Raw genomic sequence first — 26,835 nt, forward strand, 5'->3', positions numbered from 1 at the left:
ATTCAAAATAATCAGCAGTACTATTTCTTACAAAAAATATATATAATTAATTATAATTAACAGAGAAAACTGCTAGTGCATATCAATTTAATAAGTGAGCAAAATGGCAAAAACAAAATACTCATGCCACTGTTTTTCCTATTAATTGGTAACTAGATGGCAATAAGGTGGGTCTTATATAATTCAGGCCTGTCACAGACTGACACCTTAATGATACAAGAAGCTGTTATGTTATGTCGAACCCATAAAGGATAAAGAATACAGTGTCAGTTGGTTTAATTTCTGCCTGCATTAATAGTTACACAGTAATGTGATTACTATTATTGGCACCTGCTGTATGAAACTATAGGAAAATATGACAATCAATATCAAGTTAATATATATATATATATATATATATATATATATATATATATATATATAGTAAGAAAAAAACTACAACTGCATAACAAATGTTCCCTGAGGGATAGAGACAAGGTATACCACATCAGTATGTGCATTGGATCCTTGCAAGACCTGAAAAATTAACTTCAACGTGCCTGTCAAGGCCAATGAGAGTGTTGCTGGCACAAGAGGCTTCGCCCTCCCTAAGGGGTATTAAAGATGCTGCACAGTCTCATCTCCTCAATCTACACTGCACTTCACAGGCTCCTTAGGCAGTAAGGAGCTGACTTGTGTTATATCTAGTTTCCTTCCCTCATTGGTTATATGCATAACACCCAGTCCCCTTTCAGTTGCAACACATTACCATGGGGGATCACAACCAGTGATACCCAGGCAGATAGATTAGGATGACTTGGCCCTAAATCAGCAGCTGTAGCGACAACTTGTGTGAGTAAAGGAGGTGAACACATCCACAGTGGCCAAATTGTTTCTGTATCTGTTCTCCGTGCGCCGCATTCTTTCTCTGGAAGGAGCTGAAATCCATTCAGTGGTTTAGAACTCTCAGTTTATGAGGCGCCTTTAGGGATAGCAGCTTATAGCACCATATTTAAATAGGCTGACAGAGAGAAAGAGAGAGCGGGGCAAAGGGCAGTTTATCCTAACACTGAATATATGTGAATATGGGGGTATTGTCATGGTCTACATCGTGGTGCAGAAATAAAAATTGCAGTGGGATTGAGGCTGTAAAAATGCCTCAGCTCTAACGGAGTAATATACTACCTTTCCTCGTCCTGCCAAACAAAATTCACATATTTGTTTTTGCACAGCCCTGCCCTGCATGTTCATGTTGAAAGGAACTTTGTCTCTCCAAAAGAAGCAGGCAGTCCACACTGCCTGACCACACTGGGATAACCATGCATTATTAATTACAGAGTCCAACTTCAACTCTGGAAAGAAACTTTCTAACTGGGAGGAAGATGGTATTTCTCTTGGTTTGAACCTCAGAGATTGTAAATCTATTATCAGCAGGACTGCGTGAGTGCTGGCTGGATGAGCCAATTCTCCCAAATCAATAGCTCAGAGGTAGTTCAGGGGCCAGAAGCCCTCTGTCATGATGGGTGCCGACAATGCCTTGAGCCACAAGCAAGACTCCGAATGAGAGAGCACAATATTTGTATGCCGTTATCCAGTACACAAAAGGACTGCTTCGGTGAAATTAGGACTTGCAATGAAAATGAGGTTCTTTCAAATCTAACCAGCTCCTTGTGCACGGTGACTCCAACCCCCTGACATGTAGTTAGCATTCTGAACTGAAAGTATTTATTTAACATGGTTATCTCATGGCTCAGAGGGCTCTTACAAAATAATGAAATAGTAGCTGTGGGTCTTTGGAGTGGGAACTATTGGAACCTTTTCTCCAGCAGAGTTTAGATTTCTTCCCTCACCTCAGGAGCAAAAGTTGATTGCGCTGTTGACATGGTAATGCCAGGTGCCTGTTCAGTTGAAGTATCCTTGGACTATAGATCCTGCCATGCACTGTGCGGTGCACACATGGAACAAAGGTGCCCTCTCAGAAAGTCTGTTGAGCATTGCCTTTTGTGGACAAGAACTGTCACTGTTGGATAGCGAGGACCATTAACAAGAAGAAGAGAAAGAACCCAAAGCTTTGAATTGAACCTCCCTATTGCCCTGGTCAGCAGAGGCTCCACCCTTGAACCCCACAGCAACCAAAGAATTCACTGCTGCCTGATGCCAGACACTCGAAGACCCAGTCCTCCCGTGTCAGTGTGTTGGCTGTTTTGGTGGCTCAAGAGTGTAACATTAGCACCATAATATTAGAAAGGTGGCTTTAACCTTTTAACTGAAACCAAGCAGAGCCTTTTGCTTGATGAACTTAAGATGTAAAACCAATGCTTACTATCTAAAAGAAAAACAACAATAAAAACTGGACTGTTTTGAACTGGTCAGCAGTGAGTCCTGATGTTAATGGCACTAAAACCAGAGACATAAAATCTGCCAATGAAGAAAGGAATTCTGTAGACATTTAAGAGCTCGAACACAGTGGAAGGTAAGAGGGGGAGAAACTACCAGCTGACAGGTGCAAGAAGTCATCAGTGTTGTTTATACAGCTCACTGCATTCTTGCCTTTTAGGGCTCCAAGATCACTGCTGTTGGATGAAGGCAATGCTGGCTGGCAAACTCACCTGCGTATCAAAGTCACACTAGCTGCAGAAGCTCGGATGGGTGAACAAGCAACACAAAAACAATATTGAAAAGAGGGAATTCTGTCTTTTTACAGCCCTCGTGATATGTTTACCCTAAAATCTGCTCCTTTGTATCAGGATTATAACATTAAACTTTATCTGCACCATCTGCTGCTTTGATATCCCACCCACCCACCCCCATTCATTGCAAACACAAATCTGCTCCAACTTGAGAAATATGATTTAACAATAAGTAGCTGTAATGTTTAAATAATTCAATATTTACTGCAGTATGTTTTTCTTGCCTTATTCATATTCTGTGCACTAAATCCTGACAAATAACCAAAGTTACTGACTTACTTATGCTGATGTTACCATGAAGCTACCTATTTGTTACAATCGTATTACCCACTTTGTACCACTCTTGTAAAGGGCTACCAAATCTATCATGACAGGTTTTTTGCATGCATGCATCAAAGTTTGGAACAAAAAGACTAACAGCAAGAATTTCAAGCATACTTAATATTGTGATGGATTGTTTCACAGTGCCAGTCAGGTGTATGTACACCTTTATTACATAATTTCCTCAGGGATTAATAATGTATTCTGATACTGATTTAAATAGCTTTGATTCTTTTTCAAACCTGCTGCAGAGAGTCTGTATTCTGCCTGACAGTTAGACGTGGTGAAACAGTCGTTATGTGATGAGGATTAAACTCATCCCTGCTCCACCTCCACCTGACCCCCACAGTAAATTCACGTTTGTCGCCTGCTCCACTGAAAGGAAAGTTAGGGGTGAAGGAATTGTTCTAGTTTAGCTGAGTTGCAGCTCTGTAAACTTAGATTTTTCTTCCAGGGGGAAAAAAAATAAAAAAAATAGTCAGCAGAGGAGTTCACATCCCCTATGGGATATGAGCACCAGAGATGCCTGTCCTGCACTGCAGCAGATACGAACTACTGGAAATGGAAACAAGCTCTGACAATGTATGAGAGCAAGGCTCCAGACACTTCAAAACATATATGTGGGCTCAGGAAAATTAGGTGTGCCTGCATCCATGTCAATGCGGCGTATGCATATAGTAACTCATACATAAACAAATGTTCTTGGCAGTTTAAGGTGCTTCTAATTTTGAAACAGAAGCTCTGCTTGTGCATCACGTACCTCTGCTTCTCGAGAAAACAAAACAAGAAGGATGGAAACGCACGCTCCTGCCCCGGTTAGAATCCCTCATATAATAGAAGCTGGGAAATTGCTGTGATCCAGGCAACGCCACGGAGTGAGCGAAGAGGACAAGGATTTTGTTTTGTTTTGAATGTCTTGTCTTATTGGATTAAGAAAATGGCCGGGTGCTTCCTTTTGTTGGTGTCCTTCTCTGAGTGGAACAGACTAAATGTATTCTCGCTGTGCCAATCTGGAGGAAATATTCTCAGGTGGGGAAGACAGAAAAGAGGAAAAGGCATTTGCAGAGGACTCGGTGTATTCATTCAGAAATGTATTTGATCTATTCTGTCCTACATTAAAAGAGCATAAAGCCACAGAAATGAGCAAAGCTGAATTCTGTTAAATTTGTAGATGAGAAAATAGGTTTCTTCCTTCTCTTTTCTACTGTATTTCTGTTCTGTCCACTTATATATCCACTGCTTTTTCTCTTGAGTTTTGCCCGAATTCACAAAGGGACTAAAATCAATTTGAGTTTTTGACAGTGTCGGCCCCCCAGTGCACACGTACTGTATACAGTAGGCTCTCTTCACACAGCTGTGTGCTGTGTGGCCCTGTGAGCTCTCAAACGCACAACAATTAAGTCTTCTGCCTTCCAGGACTGATGATGACATGTCTCAGCAGGGGGAGCCTCAGTCAACCTCAGCTTCAAAGAGCTCTTCCAGTGTTGTTAATTAAACTTCCTAATTGAAACCTTAAAGCGCGGTTCTGTTCCTCTCTCACAGCTTGCATTCTCGCGCTATTGCACTCCAGCCGAAAATGTCAAGTTGCGAATGAGCTGGGAGAAAAGATGAGACCCTTGATTGTTTTGGTCAGCTACTCCGGCTTTGGATCTGTTGCTGTGCCACCCTGCCTACTCCCATTATCTTTTTTTTCCTGCTTTTTTCTTTTGTTTTGAATACTTTGTTCTTGTGTCTGTCTACTTGATCACAGGGTTGAGAATTACTGCTCTGTGTATTTTTTATGCAGTAAGCCTGTGAGTAGGTTTTGTCTAGAGCACAAATACTGCTGACTAAAATGTTTTACACAGAAAGATCACACTGTTAAATTTGTAAAGGTACTCTCACGTTGCACTCATAGATGTATAGATTAGCGTGGAATTAAATAAGTTAACAGGTTCTTTTAAACTAAGAATGAATCCATAAAGGTTCAAATAGAAGCTGCAGTTCCTGTCTAACTGATACAAACACATATACATGTCCAAAAGGTCAGTAAAAGTTCTAGATGTCAGGTTTTCACTTTTCTTCTATGCCTGCTGAGCACAGCACAGACAGAAGTGTGGGAAAAGAGATGAGGCTCATCCACAGTTAATATTTATTTAATCTTTTTTTTTTTTTTTTTCGGGTGGTGGCACAGTACTTTTTGGATTCCCCAAGCCTGTTAACCACAGATGAAAGTTTTTTGTTGTCAGAAGAGGCAGTTTTGGCTCCCCACAGGCAGATATTTAAGCTAAAAGGCTAGAAAATAAGGGATTTTGCTGAAGGTGGCCGCATAAGCCTGTAGGTTGCAGCACCGGGACTTTTCTCTCAGATGTGTCTGAACCCGCTAGCTGAGAAGAGCTTGGCACGTTTCTCAAGCAGCAGCAATCCTTGCTGCAGGCAGCTCTGGTATATACTGTAGTTCTTTACCGAGTGCCGCTATTACACAACCGTAATCTTTATTCTTCAGGCAAATGATGCATTTTTGACAGTTTTATCGTCTTGCTTCCTCAAAAGCCTGCACTGTTAAATGTTTTATGGGAAAATAGAACATCGTATATATTGTATATGGTGTTTTTAGTATAATATCTAATAATATGCACTAAAGCCGTCAAGACATCCTTTTCTTGTCCTTTAAATATTGTTCGTACATCATAAATGATTTGTTAACAGACAGAAATGCTGCTTTTCATCTTGGCTGGTTAGAGGGAATGGATGTGTTTGATTGACAGCAGCCTGCAGACTTTCCGAGTGTCTTTGCTCCACCGTAGGACACAAAATACTCACATCTAGTGAATTTTGCAAGTTTGTTTACTTTTCAAGTTCCACCAACTGACCAGCTAATTGGCAATACATCCTGCAAACTGACTTTAATGGAGCACTTTTTGCCATAAGATGTTTGTTTCAGTTTATATCCTTAAAGAAGCCACACGTGTGTTCTTGTTTAATAGTTAGATAAGAAAAAGACTTGAGCAGAAAAGCTAACATTAGTTATTCAAGGTGTTTAGTCCTTGTGTTGTGCAGCAGGTTGCTGTCTGGCTCAGTGTGACTGATTTGCATACGAAGGCAAATCTGGGGTGTGAGCATACACATTTATTTTATTTCCAGATGTTTTTGTTCTCCAAAGGGAAACGGAGAAAAAAGTGACTGGCCGGGCACATATGTATACCGGAGTAGACAGTTGGACTTTAAAAGATAATAACACAGTGTTGTCTTGGTGATCATCGCTCCATATGTGAGTTTTATCCAAGTAGCATTTGCTTACATTTGACTTCATAAACACAAATGAATGGCCTATACATCTTCCAGACACCATCACTCACTCGTAAACTGGCACAGGGATGTGATATCCACTCAAAAAAAGAAGAGTAACTTCCTCCCTCTTGTCTCATTGCAACAAATTGCTGGTGCCCATGCTGCCCTTCCCATCTGCCGCTCTGTGTGCTTATTTTTTTTCCTCCTCTGGAATTGTTTACAACGTGTGTTAATGAGTCATTAGATGTAGCCAAACCTATTCATCCCAATCCCATTGTTCAAACCTCGTCATCCAAAGATAGAGCGCCAGAGCTGCCAGGAACTGTGAAACACCTGCTCGGCCGCACTCCATGCAAAGGTTTAATTGGAGGGAGAGCCTGAAAGAGAGAGAGACAAGGGGACAGATTTAGCTGGAGACGGAAGAGAAAGGGGAGAATAAAGACAAGCTAAATGATGGTTGTTATATTTCTATGAATCAGAAGCTCCGCTCTCACCTGTCCCCTACGCATCTATAATCCAGCCGCAGTGTTCATCAGAACGGGGGAATGAAAAGAAGAATAGATAAACTTCTTTCTGCAGCACGCTGAAAGAGAGTGACAGCCTGTCAGATAAGGAGGACAAGAGGAGGTGGGCAAAGGATGAGAAAACGAGAAGAAGAGTGAAACATAAGCGCTAATGGAGATAAGGAAAGTGGAAGGCCCCTGGTTGATTTGGACGTGGGAGAAAACAGACAAAGGGACAAGGAGGAAAAGCAGACATAAGATGCAGAGGAGGTCAATAAACTTAATGCAATGAGAGGAGATTGCCACGTCACCCTGGACTTCTGCAAAGTGCCTCTTCTGTCTTAAAGCGGACGACTCACTCCTCTCACCCTAAAACATCCCCCCGTCAGCGTGAGTCTGCCTATCACCTTCTGTGAGAGAAGGCACCCTGCATCTCTCAGGAGGTTATCAGCTCAGGTACACGCAGTTAATTACCGAGCTGTCATTGATCTTTCCACATGTGTACACACAAAAGGATTTAACTGACAAGTGTGCGGGGAAGCTGGTGCTGAGGATTTCCTTTGTATTTGCAAAGTTTTATGAAGTCTGGGTTCAGTTTTGGGGCTTGATGTTGAGCTCAGAGTTAACTCCCCAGCTCTTCTAATCCTTGGAGTCCTAAAAACTCATGTTAGTTTCCCTACAGAGGACAAATAGAAGAGAAAAAAGCGGGGGCGGCTATCAAAAGCAAGGAAATCAGACAGAGGGAATCGGAAGAAGAGACGGCCATGTAGAGGATATCTTTATTTCTTATTCACAGAGGTGACATTGGACTGCTGTGCGCACAAAGCTCAGCACTTCATTTGTTTCAGTCCTCCATAACACTGAGCGCTGTTGCGTGAGTGTCTGACGATGTGCCCCAGAGTCATGATGTAACTCCAAGAAACCGATTTTCCAAATAGAGGGTCATCTATTTTATATTATGCACTAAAATAAGGTTGGAGCATGTCGGTGCTTCCGCGACATGTCAGAAGATCAGATATTGGCTTAAAAAGGGTGATGTAAGGTTTGGAAACTGAGGTGAGTCTTCTTGTGATGTGGTTAAAGTAGCAACAAAGGCACTGTAATCAGGCCTTGTTTAAAACCGTGCAGGGACCCAGAATATTCTTGGATGATGTAATGTAATGTGCGGTAAAACTTGGGTGGGCTTGCTGATCAAGGGTTTGAATGCTTTTTGAGGCTGTGATATGCAGTGACTAAACATGGAAAAATATCTCGCTGTTTTTTTTAGCCGGCCCTAAAGGGAATCAGGAGTGCTGATGTGGAGATTTTAGAGTACACACCTCCTGGAGTACAAGTAAAGTGTACAAGTACCTCCTTTTTTCTTTTCTGTTGTTAATTTCTTAGAAGGTAGAGATGGTGAGGTGCGCTTTAAATTTTTTTGTTTATTCTATTAGCTTATGGCTATAAATTTAGTTGTAAGATGCCAAAATCATCACTGGTCTTAAAGCATTAAGGTGGACACACTGGACTCACTTGAACATGTCGATGCTACGGTATTGTTTAGTCTGTGGTTTTAGTCCATTGTTAGGTGCTTTCGGAAATATACAATGCATAATTCAGGTTTTGTGGCCATAAATGAGATCTTACAAGGATTTTTATATGATGCTGTAGGTGCATAAGCCATAAAAAACGACTAATTTTAGCCCATTGGCAGGTGATCGGTTTAGAAATTACATCAAACACTATGTTTCAGTATTTTTTAGATCTTTGCAACATTTACATAAAACAAATGAATAACACATATGTTGGTCATCGTACCAAGGGTTCAATATCACAGATACTATGAAAGGTAAAAAGGAAATTAGAGTTCTGCTATCGTAGCGTGTTTGCAGTCTGTAGGCACCTCGGGACTGTGCCATTCTGTGATTCAGATCGATTCTCCGTAGGCAGATATAAAACATACAATAGAATTTAACAACCACTAAAGAAAGAGCACACCTTTCATTTATCAGACTCACTGCTTCCATCTGTAAAAGTTGCTTTGAAGCAAGCTAATGGTCATTTACAATGATAATATGTGATGTGGAAAAAGGTGTAGCTGTGGCTCAGGTTTGCTTGCTCGTCTCCTGACTGTGTCAGAGTTCACAGATGGACAGACAGAGAGATTTTGTGTGTTATATGTTATGAATGTGATAAGAAAATTTGAAAAGCTGGATGTCGGGGATGGTGTGTTCACTGTGAGCCTTTTTGTCCAAGATGAATAAATTAATGATGTCATCGCGCACCATAGATATACAAATTCACAATTACAAAAGCAACAGAATCTGACTGACGAGCACAATAGGGGCCTTTATAATAAAATTGGCATCTTTTAAATGCTTAGAGTATATATACAGAAAAATGTTATGGTCTCATAGTGTAAGTACTAAAAAGCTGTATCATAGACTTTCATTCTTTTGAAAAAAAAAAGACTAAATGAGTCACACAAATTAAGCGGATGACACATTCCTTCATACATCAGTGCAGCACAGTAAATATTTGGCATATTACTCTGCAGCTCAAAATGAGCCGTTGACTCCTGTCTGAGTAACATTTCTTTTCGAAATAACATATGAAATACTGATGTATGGACTAAAACAAATTACTGTGCATGATCTCTTCATTTTGTTAACACTAAGAGACATGTGGTAATGGCAGCCTCATCCTTTAAATCTTCATGGATATCAGCAGCGCTGCACTTGTGGTTAAGTGGCAGAAAAATCTAAATAATTAAACCCTTTCAAGATGGCCTTCAGCAGTACTGGCATGAATGCAATTTATATCTTAACACTTGAGACTCTTTCATCTGAGCTTCTGAGGTTTTATTAGAAGGCTGGATCACTGCCACGTTTCTTCATCTACTGCTTGTTCTGTCCATAAAGAGAAAACCTGATCAGGCAGCGCAGGCTGTTGTTTTATCCAAACAAAGAGGTGTCATTTTTTGAACCCATCTGCATCTTCTAGCTTTGCTCAAGCTCCTCAAACTGCAGGAGCGGCACTTGCACAATGCACTAGACACCAGTGTGCCATATCACTACTGGACCAATAAAATATAAAGGTAGTGAACATTTCAATAACAGTCTTGAGTAATAAATCAAGATCTCAGTGGGTATTTACTCTGTAAGACTCAACCCGTCAAAAAATAGCCTGAAAACTATGATTTTTTGAAACTGAGATGTTTATTAACCCTTATAACAAAATCCACATTTTTTTTTTTGCTATATCATGTTGTGTATCATATATTTGTATTATGTATTTATTATATATTTTTTGTATCACATTTGATACATTGGGCATTTTTGGCAACTTTTTGTTAAAAACAATGTTAATTTTATATTTACAAAAAAGAGTTTTGTCCGTAACATTTTGAAATTATGGCAAGTATTGATCATGTTGCTGAGATAGAGGTCTCAGAAACTCAAATATGAGTTTCTGATGATACAAAGGGCATTATAGGGTTAAGAACAGCATTATCATGTGCAGTATCAGCACCAGTAGAAGTCTTTTCACCATCACCTAAATGTCTTGCAAACCTTCTTCACGAGTGTCAAAGTAATGTGTTTTCTCTGTTTCTGATAGCCATGGATGCACCCGTGAACCTGACAGCCAGCGAAGTGAATCACCGCAGTGCTCTCATTTCATGGCAGCCGCCCATTGCAGAAATAGACAACTACATGCTCACCTACAAGACACCCGACGGCAGCCGTAAAGTAAGTGGCATAACCCGCTCGCCTCAACTCGACCCCCTAAACCTGAGCTCCACTGGTAGTGCTGGTTCCTTAACCTGTGTTCTGATATTTGCAACCTATTTAAATGAAACGACGAGCAGTGTCTAAAAGGCGAGTCTATCCGATCTCGTCACAGTCTCGGTTCCATCAGATATCGGATGGAAGGGGCTGGTCCACTTACTGATTCAAAGTAAACCCCACGTCGAACCATGAACCTGCTGCAGCTTCAGTTGGTAACTGAATGTGAAAAAATGATAAGTTGTTGATTTGACTAAAATGTTGTTTGTTTGGAGAGTTTTTAGTCTGGAAACAAAACAAGAGAACTACTTGTAACAGTAAAGCCAGAGGCTTCACGTGAAGGAGTATTATTCCCAGTATCCACAGTATCCACACATAGGACAAAGATTTTCCCAGTTCCTTCCCCAGTTACTTCCTTTATTGTCCATATTACTTGCTGGTATTCCTAATGTATGTATTCATCTTATTTTCTTTTTTTCGTTTCCTATTTTCCTTATTTTTTTCTCCCCTCATTAAATACTATCATCTTTTAAACCAAATAAAGCTGAAGACATTCACCCAGCACTCCCACTCTCACGCACTTTCTATTTTAGTGTTTATACTAATGTGGTATATTTTGACCTTTTTTCCCTGTGGTTTCGAAATGAAATGAAATATTACAATAAAATGTTTGTGTAACTTGTATAACAGAGATTTTTTAACACTGGCTTAACAGCAAAGAGCTATTTGAAATTTAAAGAATTAGTGGAGTGAATAGTGGCATCGCTTGGATTCAATCAAATCTGAGATCTCATCCAACCACGGAATACACAGCCGCAGTTTTTCAAGACATAGGTGTGAGACTGGTGTTCATTTCATGTAGGTGTGCATGCGTTGCAAGCTACACCTCATTAATTGGAACATACACTATAACTTGGTGTACACTTAAAATCATATGCACGCATACACACACATTTTGATAGATGTCCTCTGTAGCCTGCAGCTACACGCCCACAGTGAAACAGATAGCACACAGACAGAGAAGAGCAGCCAGCAGAGACTCTCATCAAACAGATCACAGCACAGCACAGCCATCGGACCCCCTCCCCGTAGGGGTCAAGCATCCAGCCTGGTAATATCTCCCTCTCGTTGTATTCGTCAGCGGGCAGTTCTTGCAGACACAGTCTCGTATCGTGTCCTAGATAATGATAAATGCACGAGCATCGCTGTCATCGATTGTAAACTGTCAACAACAAATTTTGACAATATTTACTGATGTCATAGATGAAGATGTGACTATATTCACTGCTCCTATTGAAATATTAGCCAGTTAAACTGCATTTGTGGCCAAAGTTCATGCCGTCATTGCCCCAACAATGAACGCTGTTTCTTTTGTAAGGTTATTAAAAATGAATAAACAAACAAATAACAGAACCGAATGATCCTCCTCAAGAGTTATATATATGCCGTGGAGGATGATTGGATGTTAATTGCTCAGGTGTAATCAACAGCAAATGCATCGGAAAGATGATAATTCATGTCAGACGTGTTGAAACCTCAGTTTGGCAAATTTAGTGAAATTAATACACCGAGTTAAGCAGTGATCAGGACAGAATATTAATGCAGAATCACAACTTCATGATAATCCCTTTAAAGTTCTAATTTTATCTTTCAATCAGGTAAAGCCCCTTGTTGGGGAGCGGTCACGCATTCAGGGACAGACACACTCACACAGTGAAATTGCCTGTCAAATAGAGATATGATTATAATGTGCCTCGGTAGAGACGTTGTTTATTTTGATTAAATGTTTTGATGTGGCTCAGTAACGGTAATAAAGCACGTTAGCGAGAGCCATGTGGTCAAAACAAGCACAAAGATCCATACTGATGTACTGTAATGATGACCTACCACAGGCCTTGCTCTCTCAGACAAACACAGACACACACACACATGCAAACTGACCTTGCAAGTGTGGCACTGCTGTGCGGTTGTCCATCGGGTGTCACTCATGCACAAAGTATGCAGTCTGACTCTTGAGATGAGCTCTTTTATGAGATTTTACACAAGCAAAGATCTTTCTTAGATCAATGATTTCTCTGCTGACCCTGTTCTCTGTGTTTCTGTCCTTTTTCCCACAGTAATGGTTTGTTTTCAAACACAGAATCAACATTTCATGTACTAGTTTCAACACTTTGCTTTCATTTGCATTCATAACTCCATAAATTTTCTGAATTTAAATTAAATTTAAGTAAATAATATAGTAGTACACGTTAAATATATACTGTTATATTATTTACTTTTGCTCTCTCTGGGTACACCCAGCAGCCACTTTATTAGCTACACAAGTTTGGCTACTTTATAATGCATATAATAAGCCAATCACATGGCAGAATTTGAAGGCTGGGATGTCATTTTACACTGTGGGCCGAACCAGTGAAACTACATAATAAATGTGTAAATTACAGGAAAAAGGTGTGTCAGACTGTCCCATAATTAAAATAAAAAGGTTTTGTTAATTCAGTGAAAATCTTATTTTTTCTGTGAACACACTGTAAAAAATACATACAAACATACATTTGAAGACAGATAGTGGAAAAACAGGAACTTTGTCTCATGTAATTGTTTGTCTATTACTTAATTACTTTTCTATTAATAACAGGAATCATTATCAGTAGGAAAAGCTGTAAAACGTATGAAAATACAGTTAAAAGTAAATGACTCCTTCACATTTTCCAGAGCCGTCCAGTGGGCCACTTCTGGCCCCCAAGCCTTATATTTGATATCCCTGATTTAAGGCATGTAAACATAGTCGAGGTGACCCTAAAGTTCAAACTGGGAATTGGAAATGGGGGAAACCGCAGAAGATCATCGCTGAACACTCAACACATTAAACCTTAAGGGAGGTGGGTTAAAGCTGAAGTTGGTGACACTCCTGTCTGCTCAGAACGCGAATCTGACGCTACGGTTCATGTAAGCTCACAGAAATTAGACATTTGGACAGATTACAAAAACTTTGGCTGTCTGCATGAGTCTCGATTTTTGCTGGGACGTTCAGATAGCAGGTAAACTATTTGGAGTAAACAACAGAAAAAAGCATGGGCCCATCCTGCTTCATATGGTCAACTCATCCTGGTGGATAAAAAGAAAGTGAACTTCTTACTGGATTTAAAAAAATATGCAATGAAGATTTACTTACCTAAATGTTGATTACACATGCCACACTCTCTAAACGCTTGGAATGTAGTCAAGTGGAAAGAGGGCATTTCAGCAGCGATCTCAAAAATCCATAGTGGCCATAGTTTAATTTTGTTTATTAATAATAATAATGATGATGATAATGATGATAATAAAGTGCCATCAAGGTGCTGAAGTATTTATGTTAATTAGCGACAGATGGCATAACCTGCTGCAGATGATGCTTTTGCAAAAAGTGAGCAATGGTCAGCACTAAACCAAAAAGCTGCTACCTGAACAAGCTAAACACTCCTCTTAGTGTTCTAGAGGAGAGATGGAGAAATGTTCCTATCTTTAAAAACTGACACATAAGCTGCTTAAAATTTCCAGCTGTGACTTCACTCATTTTGTATCTTGGTTGTTCTTACACTTCATTATAACTCCAAATAAATGGGCACTGATACACTCTTTCAGAGACAGAGAGGAAAAGAAAGCTATTTACAAGTCACTTTGACATTTATTTATTTTTTTACAAAGTATGCCTTGTAGCATTTTTTATTGTGTAATAGAAAAAAATAAGCTAACAGATTTAGAAATTGTTTTCATTTTATAGGCAAACTGAGGGTTTTTATAATCTTTTGAAGATGATTTCAGACACATTTCAATGTGCAATGTGCAAAATTAAGCTTTTCCAGCCCCACACAGCTGGTATAAATGATATATGTGCATATTTATGTAAATAAGCTGAAAAATTGCATTTCCATACTTTGGGAGCGGTTGTGTGGAGGAATGTGGAGCTGATGCATGATTTCAGGTATACCTCTCTGGGGTTTTATAGTACAACTGCTGGTGTAATGCCACGTGATATGAGGAAAAATCAATATAGGTCAATATACACACACAAAAGCTATATATGTACATCTGTTTCTTCAGACATCAGGCAACAATGTCCTGGGTGTTTTTCCAGATGTTAATGACTGGAAAGAGTTCAGAGACTTGACCGAGTTAGCAATGTGAGAAAGATCAGATTAGTCCAGAGCTGAGTGAGTGAAGTGTGAAGCTAAAAAAAATAAAAGCTTTAGGAATTTCACTGGAGACTGACTCTCTGCTGATGAACATCACAGTCCATTTCATCCTCAGGAGCCTGATGAGCGCTGTGTGGGATACAGATTCGAGAAATGTATAATTTAGCAAACTGAATAATAAAAAGAAATAAATAAAAACTTGCGGTTCATCTTTTACAACGCAAACTCTCTTACTGTGAAAGGCCGCGTGCTCTTTTTGCAGACTTTTGAGTATCTGCTCCTCTTTTCAACCACGATTTGCGGTTGTTATTTTTAAGCCCTCACTGCCACTCATCTCCTGCTCATTTTGCATCACAGGACGCGCATCCAAAAACACCGGCAGATCACATTTGACGCCACGCACGAAGAGATTAGAGTGGCAAGTGAGACTCAAGCACTGTCTGTGTTTGTTGTAAAAGGCAAAAGCAATTATCCTCCCTCGGGCTTATTTGCTTTATCTAAAAAGCAATCTATTTAGGCAGATATGGCAGCGAAGTTTCAGTTGCTTTATTCAAAATCCAAGCTCTTTTAAAGCCTTGAAAACACCATATTAAAATTCAAGCATTCTCAAGTATTTCAGCACCTGTGTGAACCCTGTCTTTTATCATTTATTCAGATGTTATTATTTATTTATTCATTCTTGGTGCACTGCTATAATTGCTCATAGCATCATGAATTTAGGGTATTGAACAACACATGAGTCATTCAACCCATAAAAGGAACAGCAATAGACTGAAGTGCTTTTAAGATTTTTCTCTTTCAGTCTCTGCTTTAGGGTGTGGCTCGTTCTCGCTTCGGTCTTACCTCAGCAGTAATCTAACCACATAGTGGTGAGCCTTAAAGCTGTTCAATCAGCTTCTCCTCTTGGCGAGATAATGGGCTCTTATAATTTACACAAAGTAGCTTTGAGATTAATTTCTTATCTGATGAACATTAACAGAACAGTTTGTAAATGCATGTATCAGTAATGGTCATGCCTGGAATGATAAAGATCTTACACAAGGACAACATCCAACCATTCGGCTACACATACACAATCGATAGCAAGCGCGCGTAGGTATATATTAGCCTTGATAAGACGGGGCTGCTCACTTGCAATAAAAATCTTATCTTGACCCTGAAAACCCAGCGGGACAATGACAGATCCTCGGAGACTGAGAGACACCGTTTACCAGCTGCTTCCCTGCATAATTCACATGGACACATTGCTTCAGAATGTGTGATTTTTTTTTCCCCGGCCAAACCGGCTGAATATTTCATTTTTTCTTGTTTATATTTAATGTGTACTCAGGCCAGACTGTAACACACATGCACACACACACACACACACACGCACGTAGACGCACAAGTTTGTATTCATCGGTCAAACCTCGTGCCATTGGATTCATGCCACAAGAAGAAACTGGTGTCACACAAAGTATGCTCACAAATCGGTCAAACGTCTTGGCTCCTCGAGACAAAGACAAAGGAAGCGACTGCACTGTGGTGTCACGCCTTAAAATAGAAATTCTTGTTTCCTGATTGCTTTGCAGCTTCTCAGCGCAGCTGTCTGATAAGTCTTTCATTTCCCCCACCCACCCCGCCCTTAGCATCTCTTGTTTCTCACTTCCTCTGCTCTTTAAATTTTTGCATGTTCTCTTGCACTTTCACCTGTGAAAACAAAGGAAGTGTTACTGTAACTCGCACAATATTTAGGTTTCACCTAACGTGCAGTTTTAATTTCTTTGCTATACTCCTCATTTGTTTCTGTTAGCATGAGAATATATAATGGATTGCATTGATATAGCGCTTTTCGGGGCCCTCAAAGCGCTTTACAATTCCACTATTCATTTACTCTCACATTCACACACTGGTGGAGGCAAGCTACAGTTGTAGCCACAGCTGCCCTGGGGCAGACTGACAGAAGCGAGGCTGCAATATCGCGCCATCGGCCCCTCTGGCCATCACCAGTAGGCGGCAGGTGAAGTGTCTTGCCCAAGGACACAACGACCGAGACTGTCCGAGCCGGGGTTCGAGTTCGGGTTCGGCAACCTTCCAGTTACAAAAACTGCCAACTCTTTGAGCCACGATCGCCCCATGGGCCACTGGGCCCGAAGTCCAGCTGTCATGTGTTAAAAACGAATATCTGAAGGTCTCAGAATTTAATTTCACAGTTTTATCAGTGACTTGAGGGTTTTCTAACTGAATTTTTATTTTTACCCTGAGGTTTGTACTGAATGCACATTAAATTATTACTTTTACAGAATGTAGTTATTTATCGGACATCGCCTCCCTCACACAGTATGCATTACGCGAGTGAATTTGGTCCTGTGTGTGCACTAGGAGCTGATTCTTGATGCAGAGGACACATGGATTCGACTGGAGGGACTGGCCGAGACTACAGAGTACACCGTCAAGCTCCAGGCTGCGAGGGGACTAGACACCAGCGCTGTAGTCTCTACCACCTTTACTACAGGTACAGAATGCACTCATTCAATCACACGCACACGTAATGCATTTGTATTCTTTAATTGAAGCTTGGAAAGCGATACTAATGTGTAGAGTTTTCTTGGCCCCTGAGACTTTTTGCTGCATTTTGCATTACAGTTACTCTAACAGACGTGCACAGTAATGATTCCCCAAAGTCGAGCACAATTTCTATCCTTACCCCATCGCTTAGTGAGAGAGAATTACTGTTAGGCTGCACCTCCAGGGTGGCTGTATGAATAATGTGGTTTAATTTTTATTGTGTGACAGCATGTCTGATGCGTCAGGAAGCATCATAAAGCAGCAGGAATAAATCACAACATCTGTGGCATACAAACATATCACTGACAATTAAAAAGGATGGACATCGCGCCATGGTCTGAAAAGTTAAGCCAACTTAGAAATGCCTGTTCTTTTTATTGGCCACCAGGTGGCGACACCTGTGGTGACAGAAATACATCCAGAGCTATAGAAAACAGCTTTCTGACTAAACGTCTGTAAACACTTACCTGATGAGTAAGTTGTACTCATTTTGGGTTGTACTGAATAAAAAATTGAGACCTATGCTAGGTTGTTAGCCAATGAGTGTGTGCTCTCACAGTCAGACCCAGCCGCTCTCTTGCCACATCCAATTTCAAAACACCAAGTTCATGTTGTAGCAACCTGCTGCATCAGCAGTTTCTGAATAGATTGAAACTGACAGCAAATTTACTGGACTCAAAATATAAGACACAGAAATACTTTGTAAGTGAACGTAATGCCCTGATAATCATGCCCTAGATTTCCCTAGACTTTGGTCATATTCCCTTTTGACCAGAAGCACTTTACTAGAAAGACTGGATTTTTTTTGTAGATGATGTTAATCCTGTCTCCTGTTTGCCTCTGAAGTCAGATGTCAGAGCTGGGAGTGACGTCACTCCTAACCTGAGAGCATTCCAACAGTGAAGTTGAAAAAGTAAAGAAAAACAGGAACGTTTTGCTCCTCGGTAAGGTAGAGCCAGCATTACAGCAATACAGCCATTGGTTGTTTTTTTGCACTTAAAAACAAGCTATAGCACGTTCAGATGGAACGTACCATGCTCACACAGCAAATTGTTAACTACCCAGCATAGGAGCTAGGTGCGAATGACTCTAACTGGAGTCCTGTTGGCTTCTTTTCAAACTCTCAAGACTACCTTTAACTGGATAACTGTAAACCTACACAGATGACTCCAGCATTGGCACAAACTGCCAGGCTTGTAAAAGTGACAAATTCCAATTTTACTTCAATGCATAACAGTTGTTTCTGGTTATTCTCTGTGTTGCCTCCAAAGTCCTGAGAACAACTGTTGACCTATAGTTGCAGAGCAAATTACATTGCATGACACATCCTTTTTTCAACAAATTCAACCAAATGATGGCCACAAGTTGTTAGAGGTAGTTAGAGTCAGGGGAGAGCTCATTTTCTTAAGGCAAAAAAATACTTAATAAATGATGTTTAAAAGCATGCCTTTGATATAATATCTAAAGTAACAAGCTTCTAAATACTCTAATAGAGCAACATTTTGACAAGCTGAATATTTTTAAGTCAAAATGGGGAACAGCAAGCAAATTTTAACTTCTCATCACTGGTCCTCTGCCTTTTTTTCCAGGGAGTCGCCTATTTGCGACACCTCAGAACTGCGCCCAACACCTGCTAAATGGAGAGACTCTGAGCGGCGTCTACACCATTTACATCAACAGAGACCCCAGCCAGGGGGTGCAGGTGTACTGTGACATGACCACGGATGAAGGAGGCTGGATTGTAAGTGGGTGTAAAGACAGCTAGTGTATAATTATGTACTAATCTGAGTATAGGATGTACTACTTTGATCGGTTGATCTGTAATCTCCATAGTGTTTTGTTAGATGTGTCTTGTGTTGTTATATGTGAACACACCAAGACAAATTCCTATGAGCAGTGTGGTTCAAACGGCTTCAATAAACCTTATTGCTCTGCAGGTATTCCAGCGTCGTCAGAACGGCCTGACGGACTTTTCCAGGAAGTGGAGTGATTATCGTGTCGGCTTTGGAAACCTGGAGGATGAGTTCTGGCTTGGTAAATCTCCCACTAGATAACGATTATATAAACTGTGGTTCCAAAGCAAAGGTTCACTCATTATGTTTAGTTGTCCAATGCAAGACAGAGAAAAAAACATATTGTGTTTCTGAAAGTCTGCGGGCTTGGCTAGAAACATATGTTGCATCACTCGGTGAGGTTAAGGTAGCAGGGGTGAGATTATCTGCATTTATTTGTTTTTCTTGGAAAAAAAACCTGACACTGATTGACTTGTAGGTGAATCACACATTTCACAGGTAAGGTCAGGTCTGCCACCGGCGTATTTCAGCCTGTCACCCTGCCCAATATATTTCAGCTGCATTTTATGGGCAATATTGAGCTGCAACCTGCCACCCATTTTGTTCAATTTCTGCTGCAGTTTTCTGAAGGTTGTAACACCCTGTCCCCCATGACTGAGGTGGATTTAATAGGTACAATCAATAGAGGTTCATAGCTTTCACTTGGTTTCAATTGATCTATCTGTTTTATGGAGAGGAAAGATGTCTTCAATATTTTGTGCAGGCTGTAAAGCCCTTCTCGTCAGATTTTTCACGTCTGTGCAAAGACAGAGAGTCACGCCGCTCATCTCGTCTTTTAGCACTTGACTTCACAAAGTCTATCCGATTCATTACTGGAATCTCTGAAAGCTCATTTCTCTCCGAAATGACTTGGTAATTGTTTTTTTAGCGTCACTCTGATCCAAAGACAAAAACAACAGAATGTCCTCACTGCTTTGATGGACGGCTGAATACTTTTCACCCGCCCCCCCCCCTCCAAATCTCATTATGAAACAATAATTATATTCATTAAAAAATGTGCAAATGACTCATGTCTCTTCATGGGCCAGTTTTTGTGTTATTGTTTTGGTGCAGATGATTAAAGGAAAAATATTACATGAATATTTCATCAAGTGAATCAGGACCTTGAGTGGAATGTTTTTTCGAACTTTTTGATTAAAGAAAGAAATAACACGGCGGGGAAATTTTACAGCATTGCATTATCGCCAGAAGGAAGCCTGCTACTTTGCTGACACATTTTGGATAATAATGCAAGATAGCTGCGGCATCCATTTGTGACTAAGCACGCTGTAATAGGTAAAAGCATAAAGGGATTTTTTTTTTTTAAATCTAACCCATCATGAGCTGACAATATAATATAATAAAGTAAAAGAGTGTACAGTTCTTGTTGAGTATATCAGATTTGTTTGGGGTGGGGGTTTCACGCTGGCTATTTTTAAAGATTTATTTTGAGTTGTTATTGAGCCAAATTAAATAATATTGTCAGCTGTTCCTGTTATGCACACAAGAGAGCGCGTTCAAAGGTAGCTCTTTATCTCAACAGGAAAAGTTGGATTGCTGTCTGCTGGTATGAATTAATAATTTATCTGTTTTTGTATTTCAACAAAGAAGAGAGGAAATTACTCCCGGAAGCAAAGAGCTTTTGATAAAAATATTAAATATTTTTGTAGGATGATACTGCGCACACACACACACACACACACACACACACACACACACAGAATAAAGAGAGAAATCCCTCTCCTTTGCACACTGTTAAGTATTGAGTGTGGATAGGGAACTATAAAGTGACAGGAATGTTTTTTCTCTTTCTGATGGAGGCACCTGAAGGCATCGCATAGAAGCTTCCTGGCACAGATATGAAAGATTATTTTTAATGGCCATGTCAGTACAATACAGTCTAAAGATGCCTGAGCGTATCTGGCTCAGTGACTACATTTCATCTGACCTGTTTCCACTACAGCTGAATCAGCTATAATTTGCCCTCTCGCCAATTCTGAGCAGGCCCCGTAGAATGGTACCTTCATCTCTAGGGTCTGCCTTTACTTTCTAGGTGCCTCCCAGGATACACTTTCCCCCATTCCATCCTATTTCTTCTGGCTGCACTGTAACTTTGTCCTCGGTGCACAAAAGGAGCTTAATGTAACCTCAGGGTGTGGAGCGTCAAGAGCGGCCCCATAAAGCAAGACAGATATGCTGACAGCACAGCACACAGAAGCTTTACAGGTCTTAACACAAAATGTTGAGACCAGAACACTAATTTCTTTAGTGTATTACACTTATTTTAGTTTTATAGTTTTAAATTTGTATTTACACTTTATTAGGTTCTGTTCAGCTGCTCATTAGCACAAATATCTGATCAGCCTATTACATGTCACCAATTCAGTGTATTTAGGTATGTAGACATGGACTAGAGCAGCGGTCCCCAACCCCCGGGTTTGGTACCGGGCCACGAGAGTCGAGGCTCAGGTGTGAAATTCATCGTTTTTAGGGTTTTTAAGTGTTATTTTTTAATCGTTTTTATCATTAACTCGGTTTCCCTGGGTCTTTTCCCATGTCTTATGAATAAATCTTCTTCTTTTTTTGGTACCGGTACTGGTTTCATTTTGTTGTATTTATCCGTGACACCTTAAAGCCCGGTCCGTGAAAATATTGTCGGACATAAACCAGTCCATGGCGCAAAAAAGGTTGGGGACCACTGGTCTAGAGGACTCGCTGAAGTTCAAACCAAACATCAGAATGGGGAAAAAAGGAGATGTACTTGAATGTGGCATGGTTCCAAATAGAATGGTATAGTATTTCAGTAACACTCATTACAACTAAGGTATGCAAAAAAGCATTTCTGAACACACAATGCGTGTGCGGGACAGAGAAATCAAGGCTATAGTTCACATAGGCCACTAAAATTGGACAATAGAAGATTGGAACAAATTCTTCCATATATTTGTTTTTGTATTAGCGCTGTTAGTTTTTATTCCAGTTAACTCCAGTTTTTTCTGTTCATCCACGGGTTAAAATTATTGTGAGCAGGAAACCGTTAGCACAGGAATCACCAGAAACATTACTGATGGCTTTCTGCTCTTCAGCTGCCCTCGTAACACCATGACAGCATGATCCGGTATCCACCTACGGGCACCATGAAAATGAAACTGCTGATCAGAGTGCAGCCATCACTACACATATCGCAGGTTTTTGAAATGTGTTATGAAAATATTATGTGTGAAAAGGATCCGAGGAGGCGGAGGAACATGATCACTCTAGGGTCGGTGAAATTTGTGGTGTAACTGATGTAAGGCCTACTTTTATAACTGTAATGAATGCTTAATTTAAGAACAAAATCCTCGGGGTTTCCTTGCAATATGCAGTGTTGCCCCCCTGGTCAATAACACTAATTGTCTTTTAATGTGTTTACTGCCTAAAATGCATGTAAAAATCAATCAAACTCTACGTAAGGCCCAGTGTCAACTTGTTTCTCCTGAACGAGCAAAGTCTCTGATGACAGGAATTACACTGCTTCGCAAAGCTGATTGTGAAATGAAATGCTGGTTTTAATTGCTGCCCTCATCAAGCCCCAACACAGCGAATGTTGCATTTTTTGGAGTATATTATGTGTTATACATAGACATCTGTTGCTAGCCAAAATAAACAAGTAGAAATGGACATTACTTCCTTCCAAATCACTGATCGCAATATCCCTGCACTCCTAAATGTTACAGGGAGCTATGTTCATATCAATTAAGCTAATTGCTATGTTTCTGTTGCGTCTCATTCTGGCGCTGTAGTCGCTCTCATTTCACTTTTCACTGTGTAAAGAAGTGTATCCTCATAAAAACGTGAAGGTTATCCTACAGATGGTCACTGCAGTTCCAGAGTAGGTGACCTTCACTCCTCTTTCAAGAGATTAGGTCACCGTCGTAGCCCTGGAGAGCCATTGCAGGGAACATTTAGCTAATCATTGCCTCTGCACACAGAATAGCAATATACCAACCATAAACATTGATACTAAATCCACTCAAACTGAAAAGAAGGAGCACTTAACGGGCCAGCAGTAAAAAATATGGAAATTGAACTTTCATTATTATCCGTTACAGCTTGAGAACAGCCATTTTTATTGCAGCTCTAGGCCAATCTATTCTCCCCACCCCTGCTGACCTTAACTGGCTTATCCCGAATCCAATGTCAGTTTGATGATGTCATAATGGAGAGAAACGCACAGCGACTGTGTGCGATTTGCGATCATTATCCCCTGCTCTCGCTTTTTCTTTAATCCCCCTATTCCTTGTTTCTACTTCATTGTGAGAGAAATGTAGTGGTAATAAAATTTGATGAGATGGTAATGTTGGTAGTATAATAGGAGAAGAGCGCAATAGTGTGTCACAATGCATTTTTAATTGCCGCAGTTTGGAATAGAGCAGTCTGATCCCATAAAAGTCTTGGAGAAAGAAAAAAGAAAAACGATGTGCGACAGATTAATTGCTGATAATGCGGTGATATGCTATGGATATTAGAGATGACTGAGTGTTAAACACAGTTTTATTATAACAATAGCTTTTCCCCTGTCACCCTAAGTGCCTTTGGGTTGTAACATAGATTTTATCTACTTTCCATTGACATATTACAGCAGATTTAGTTTCCCTGCTCTCCCCCGATTTTGACTTCCTACTTCTTATCAGCGAAGGCTTGGGGATTTTATTTTATTTATTTGCTGCTCAAAATGTTCCAAGGGTTCAGAAAAAGTGCATGTGTGTTTCTGTTGGAGGTTAAGCAGGGAAGGAGGCTCTTTTTCCAAATGGGTGCTTGTTGTAATCTGATAGCGAAGGCAGTTCCAATCGCTCAGGATAGTGCGGGGCCTTATCGGCTGTCGGGGCTCAAACGAGCCCCCCGTATCTGCTACCTTTGAGATAAAGAGCAAAGCTGCATATCTCGCGAACTTGGCATTTGCCGGAGGGCTGGTGGTGATGGTGTCCACCGGCCGACACTGCCAATCATATACAGCAGAGCCACAAGGCCAGCTGAAGAAGACGCTTGACATCGGGCCTGTGAAGATTGTAACAGGTGGTTGAAGCAGTCACATGAGAACATTTAGGGGCGATTAGGCGTTTGCAAACAACAAATTGTAAATTGTTCTGTGAATTCTTTTAAGGGCTTTGCCTTATCTCGGCAGCACAGTCTTCATTTAAATCTGCTACTGCTCATTTTTGCCTATGCTTGCACATCTTGGTGATGTTTCAATGTAGACTTCCTGTTACAGGAAAGTCTGATTAAACCTGAAAATCTTTTTTTTTTTTTTTTTTGGTGATCGAATGTTGGGGTAATTCAGACAGGAAATATAACTCAGTTTGAATCTAAAATTGCACATTTCTCTGCAGGTCTAGACAACATCCAGAAGACTGCCGCTCAGGGCCGTTATGAGCTGAGGATTGACATGAGGGACGGACAGGAGTCAGTCTACGCTAATTATGACAAGTTCTCCATTGGAGATGCAAGAAATCTCTACAAGCTCAGGATAGGAGAATACAATGGCACAGCTGGTAATTTATATGTATTATATATATATATTTATATATATATGCCCCAAAATAGCCAGTGGTGACATTCAGCGCTGTCAGTTTTTGCTATATGACCCTCAGTTTATGTCAGAATTGTCCCTATGCCTCTGCCATTTTTTTGTCATTGTAAACCTGCCTCAGCACTCCTCCACATTTCCATTCCTGTCCACTCAGTCTGTTAGTGTGACAATATACCACAATTACCCATGATGCCCTTATGTTTATGATCGTAATTCTCACTCTGTCAAGATAAACTCAAAGGGACTCGGGACTTTTTTCCTCTTTCCCCGTCACCCTCCTGCTTTTATTGGCTCATTTACGTCCCGCTGTTATTCACAGAAGTTCAGTGTTTCCCAGGAAGCAGTACTAATATTATAAGCTCTCTACTGCTCTCTCTCTCTGTTGTGATCCCAGGTGACTCTTTGAGCTACCACCAGGGTCGGCCCTTCTCGACAAAAGACAGAGACAATGACATCGCTGTCACTAACTGTGCGTTGTCATACAAAGGAGCCTGGTGGTACAAGAACTGCCACCGGGCTAACCTCAATGGCAAATACGGCGAGTCCAGGCACAGTCAGGTCAGTGCTCATATATACATATTAAGTGATGAAAAAGTAACGATGCTGAATGAATGATATATAATTTTGACAATTTTGTGGTGCAAGTTTTTTTTTTTTTTTAAAAAGAGGGCAAAACTATTGTGTTTGTTATTTAAAACATGACGAAGTCTCTTGGAGCAACCTGAGCTCCGAGAGGTTTATGCTAGTTTGACAGTATGTTCAGGACACAACTTCAGTCGGTGCGACTGGAGATTTGTTTTTTGTGCTTCCTGATTTCATTTGTGTTTATGTTAGAAAATATGATGTAAACCACTCTATTTTTCTTTCTGGGATCACCTGGCCGAGTCACACTACAGTAAAAATAGAGTGGCATCCTCCTTGCAACTAGGAAAAATTGTGGGGTTTTTGCATCAGGTGAGTTGTTACAGCAAAGTTTGCAATGCCTGGAAGAAGGCAACCTGTCTCCAAACAGCCACAATCTGACTCCAATCACTCTCAGACAATTTCCACATTATCACAAGACCGCTTGAAATTGCAACTTGACCCCATTCGGTTGCAAATTGATTGCCGTTTTATTGTCACCTTGATGCAACAAAGTCAAGGTAGATGCAGATGACTGCAAGTGGTCACAAACCTGAACGATGTCCTGGAAGCAACTGTTTCAGAGGCAGCAAGATCGCAAATTCAACACACATGCGATAATTTGTTTGCGGTCTCTAATCGCTGCTTTCCTTTTCATGACTGTAGCGTGAAAATTTAACTGTCAGCTCATTGCAATGGGAATGAATTTCAACACAGTTTAAGTGTTTGCACTAGAAATAACAGATGAGAAGTAGTTGAAGGGAAAGTTGTTGATAGCCGTTTTGTGGGTTATTGAGTATTTTGGCCAGCGAGTCAGTTGAAGTGTGCTTCCATGTCCAACTTATTTTATATACGTGGTGAAAACTTTTGAAATGTCAAAACAAGCTGATGCTATGGGATTAAAACTGTAGCCATGAAGTTAGACATATAGTGCATGTAGATGTTTTTCGCCCACATCTTCACACAAATAGTAAAAGAGCTTTGCAGTCGTTGTGAAATACCTCTGTTCAGATTATCGGCCAACAAATGTTTGTGCCGAATATTTTTGATGTTGCAGCTAAATTTTGATCTTTTAAACGTTACAGTTTTGTCCTCTTAGATATTTGTGTGAAATCTTTTCATAATGTGTTCTGCGAGACCACACTAACCTTGATCTTTGATGACCAAAACTGAATGACTTCATTCTTGAATCCACATCAACTTTGTGCCAAATTAGCTCCCACGAGGTGTGCAACGGATACCATGTTCACAAGAATAGGAATCCTTTGAAAACTTCATTCAACCTTACTGCATGAACGTGCCAGTTCTAAGTGGGAAAGTTTTTAAAAATGTGTTTTTTTGGCTATTTGAATGAATCAAGTCTTAAAGTAAATGCCATCTTTTGAAAAGGGTTGCGTTTTGAAAGTGTATCTTGGCATTTACTCACTTTGATGGGATCCAATACAGAACAGTGATTAAAGGCTAAAACTTGTCATTATGAAAGGGTAATAATTAGCGAATGAAATCACATGAAACTTGCTACCAGCATCCATCTTGATGAAGGAGTTTTTTAATGAAAGGT

General features: G+C 40.3%; 1 protein-coding gene across 2 annotated transcripts in view; it reads left to right on the top strand.

The window, feature by feature from the left end:
- tnr (tenascin R (restrictin, janusin)) overlaps positions 1–26,835 on the top strand; it is a 194,980-nt gene that overhangs the window by 163,845 nt on the left and 4,300 nt on the right. For both annotated transcript variants that reach the window (XM_006786514.3, XM_006786515.3), the window contains exons 25-30: positions 10,361–10,491; positions 17,067–17,199; positions 18,842–18,993; positions 19,190–19,286; positions 24,454–24,615; positions 25,048–25,211. In XM_006786514.3, the coding sequence (XP_006786577.2) occupies positions 10,361–10,491; positions 17,067–17,199; positions 18,842–18,993; positions 19,190–19,286; positions 24,454–24,615; positions 25,048–25,211 (839 nt within the window). The remainder of the gene's footprint in view (positions 1–10,360; positions 10,492–17,066; positions 17,200–18,841; positions 18,994–19,189; positions 19,287–24,453; positions 24,616–25,047; positions 25,212–26,835) is intronic.

Source organism: Neolamprologus brichardi, chromosome 18 (genome assembly GCF_056152115.1).
Source record: "Neolamprologus brichardi isolate AB-2024 chromosome 18, ASM5615211v1, whole genome shotgun sequence".
Taxonomy (NCBI): domain Eukaryota; kingdom Metazoa; phylum Chordata; class Actinopteri; order Cichliformes; family Cichlidae; genus Neolamprologus; species Neolamprologus brichardi.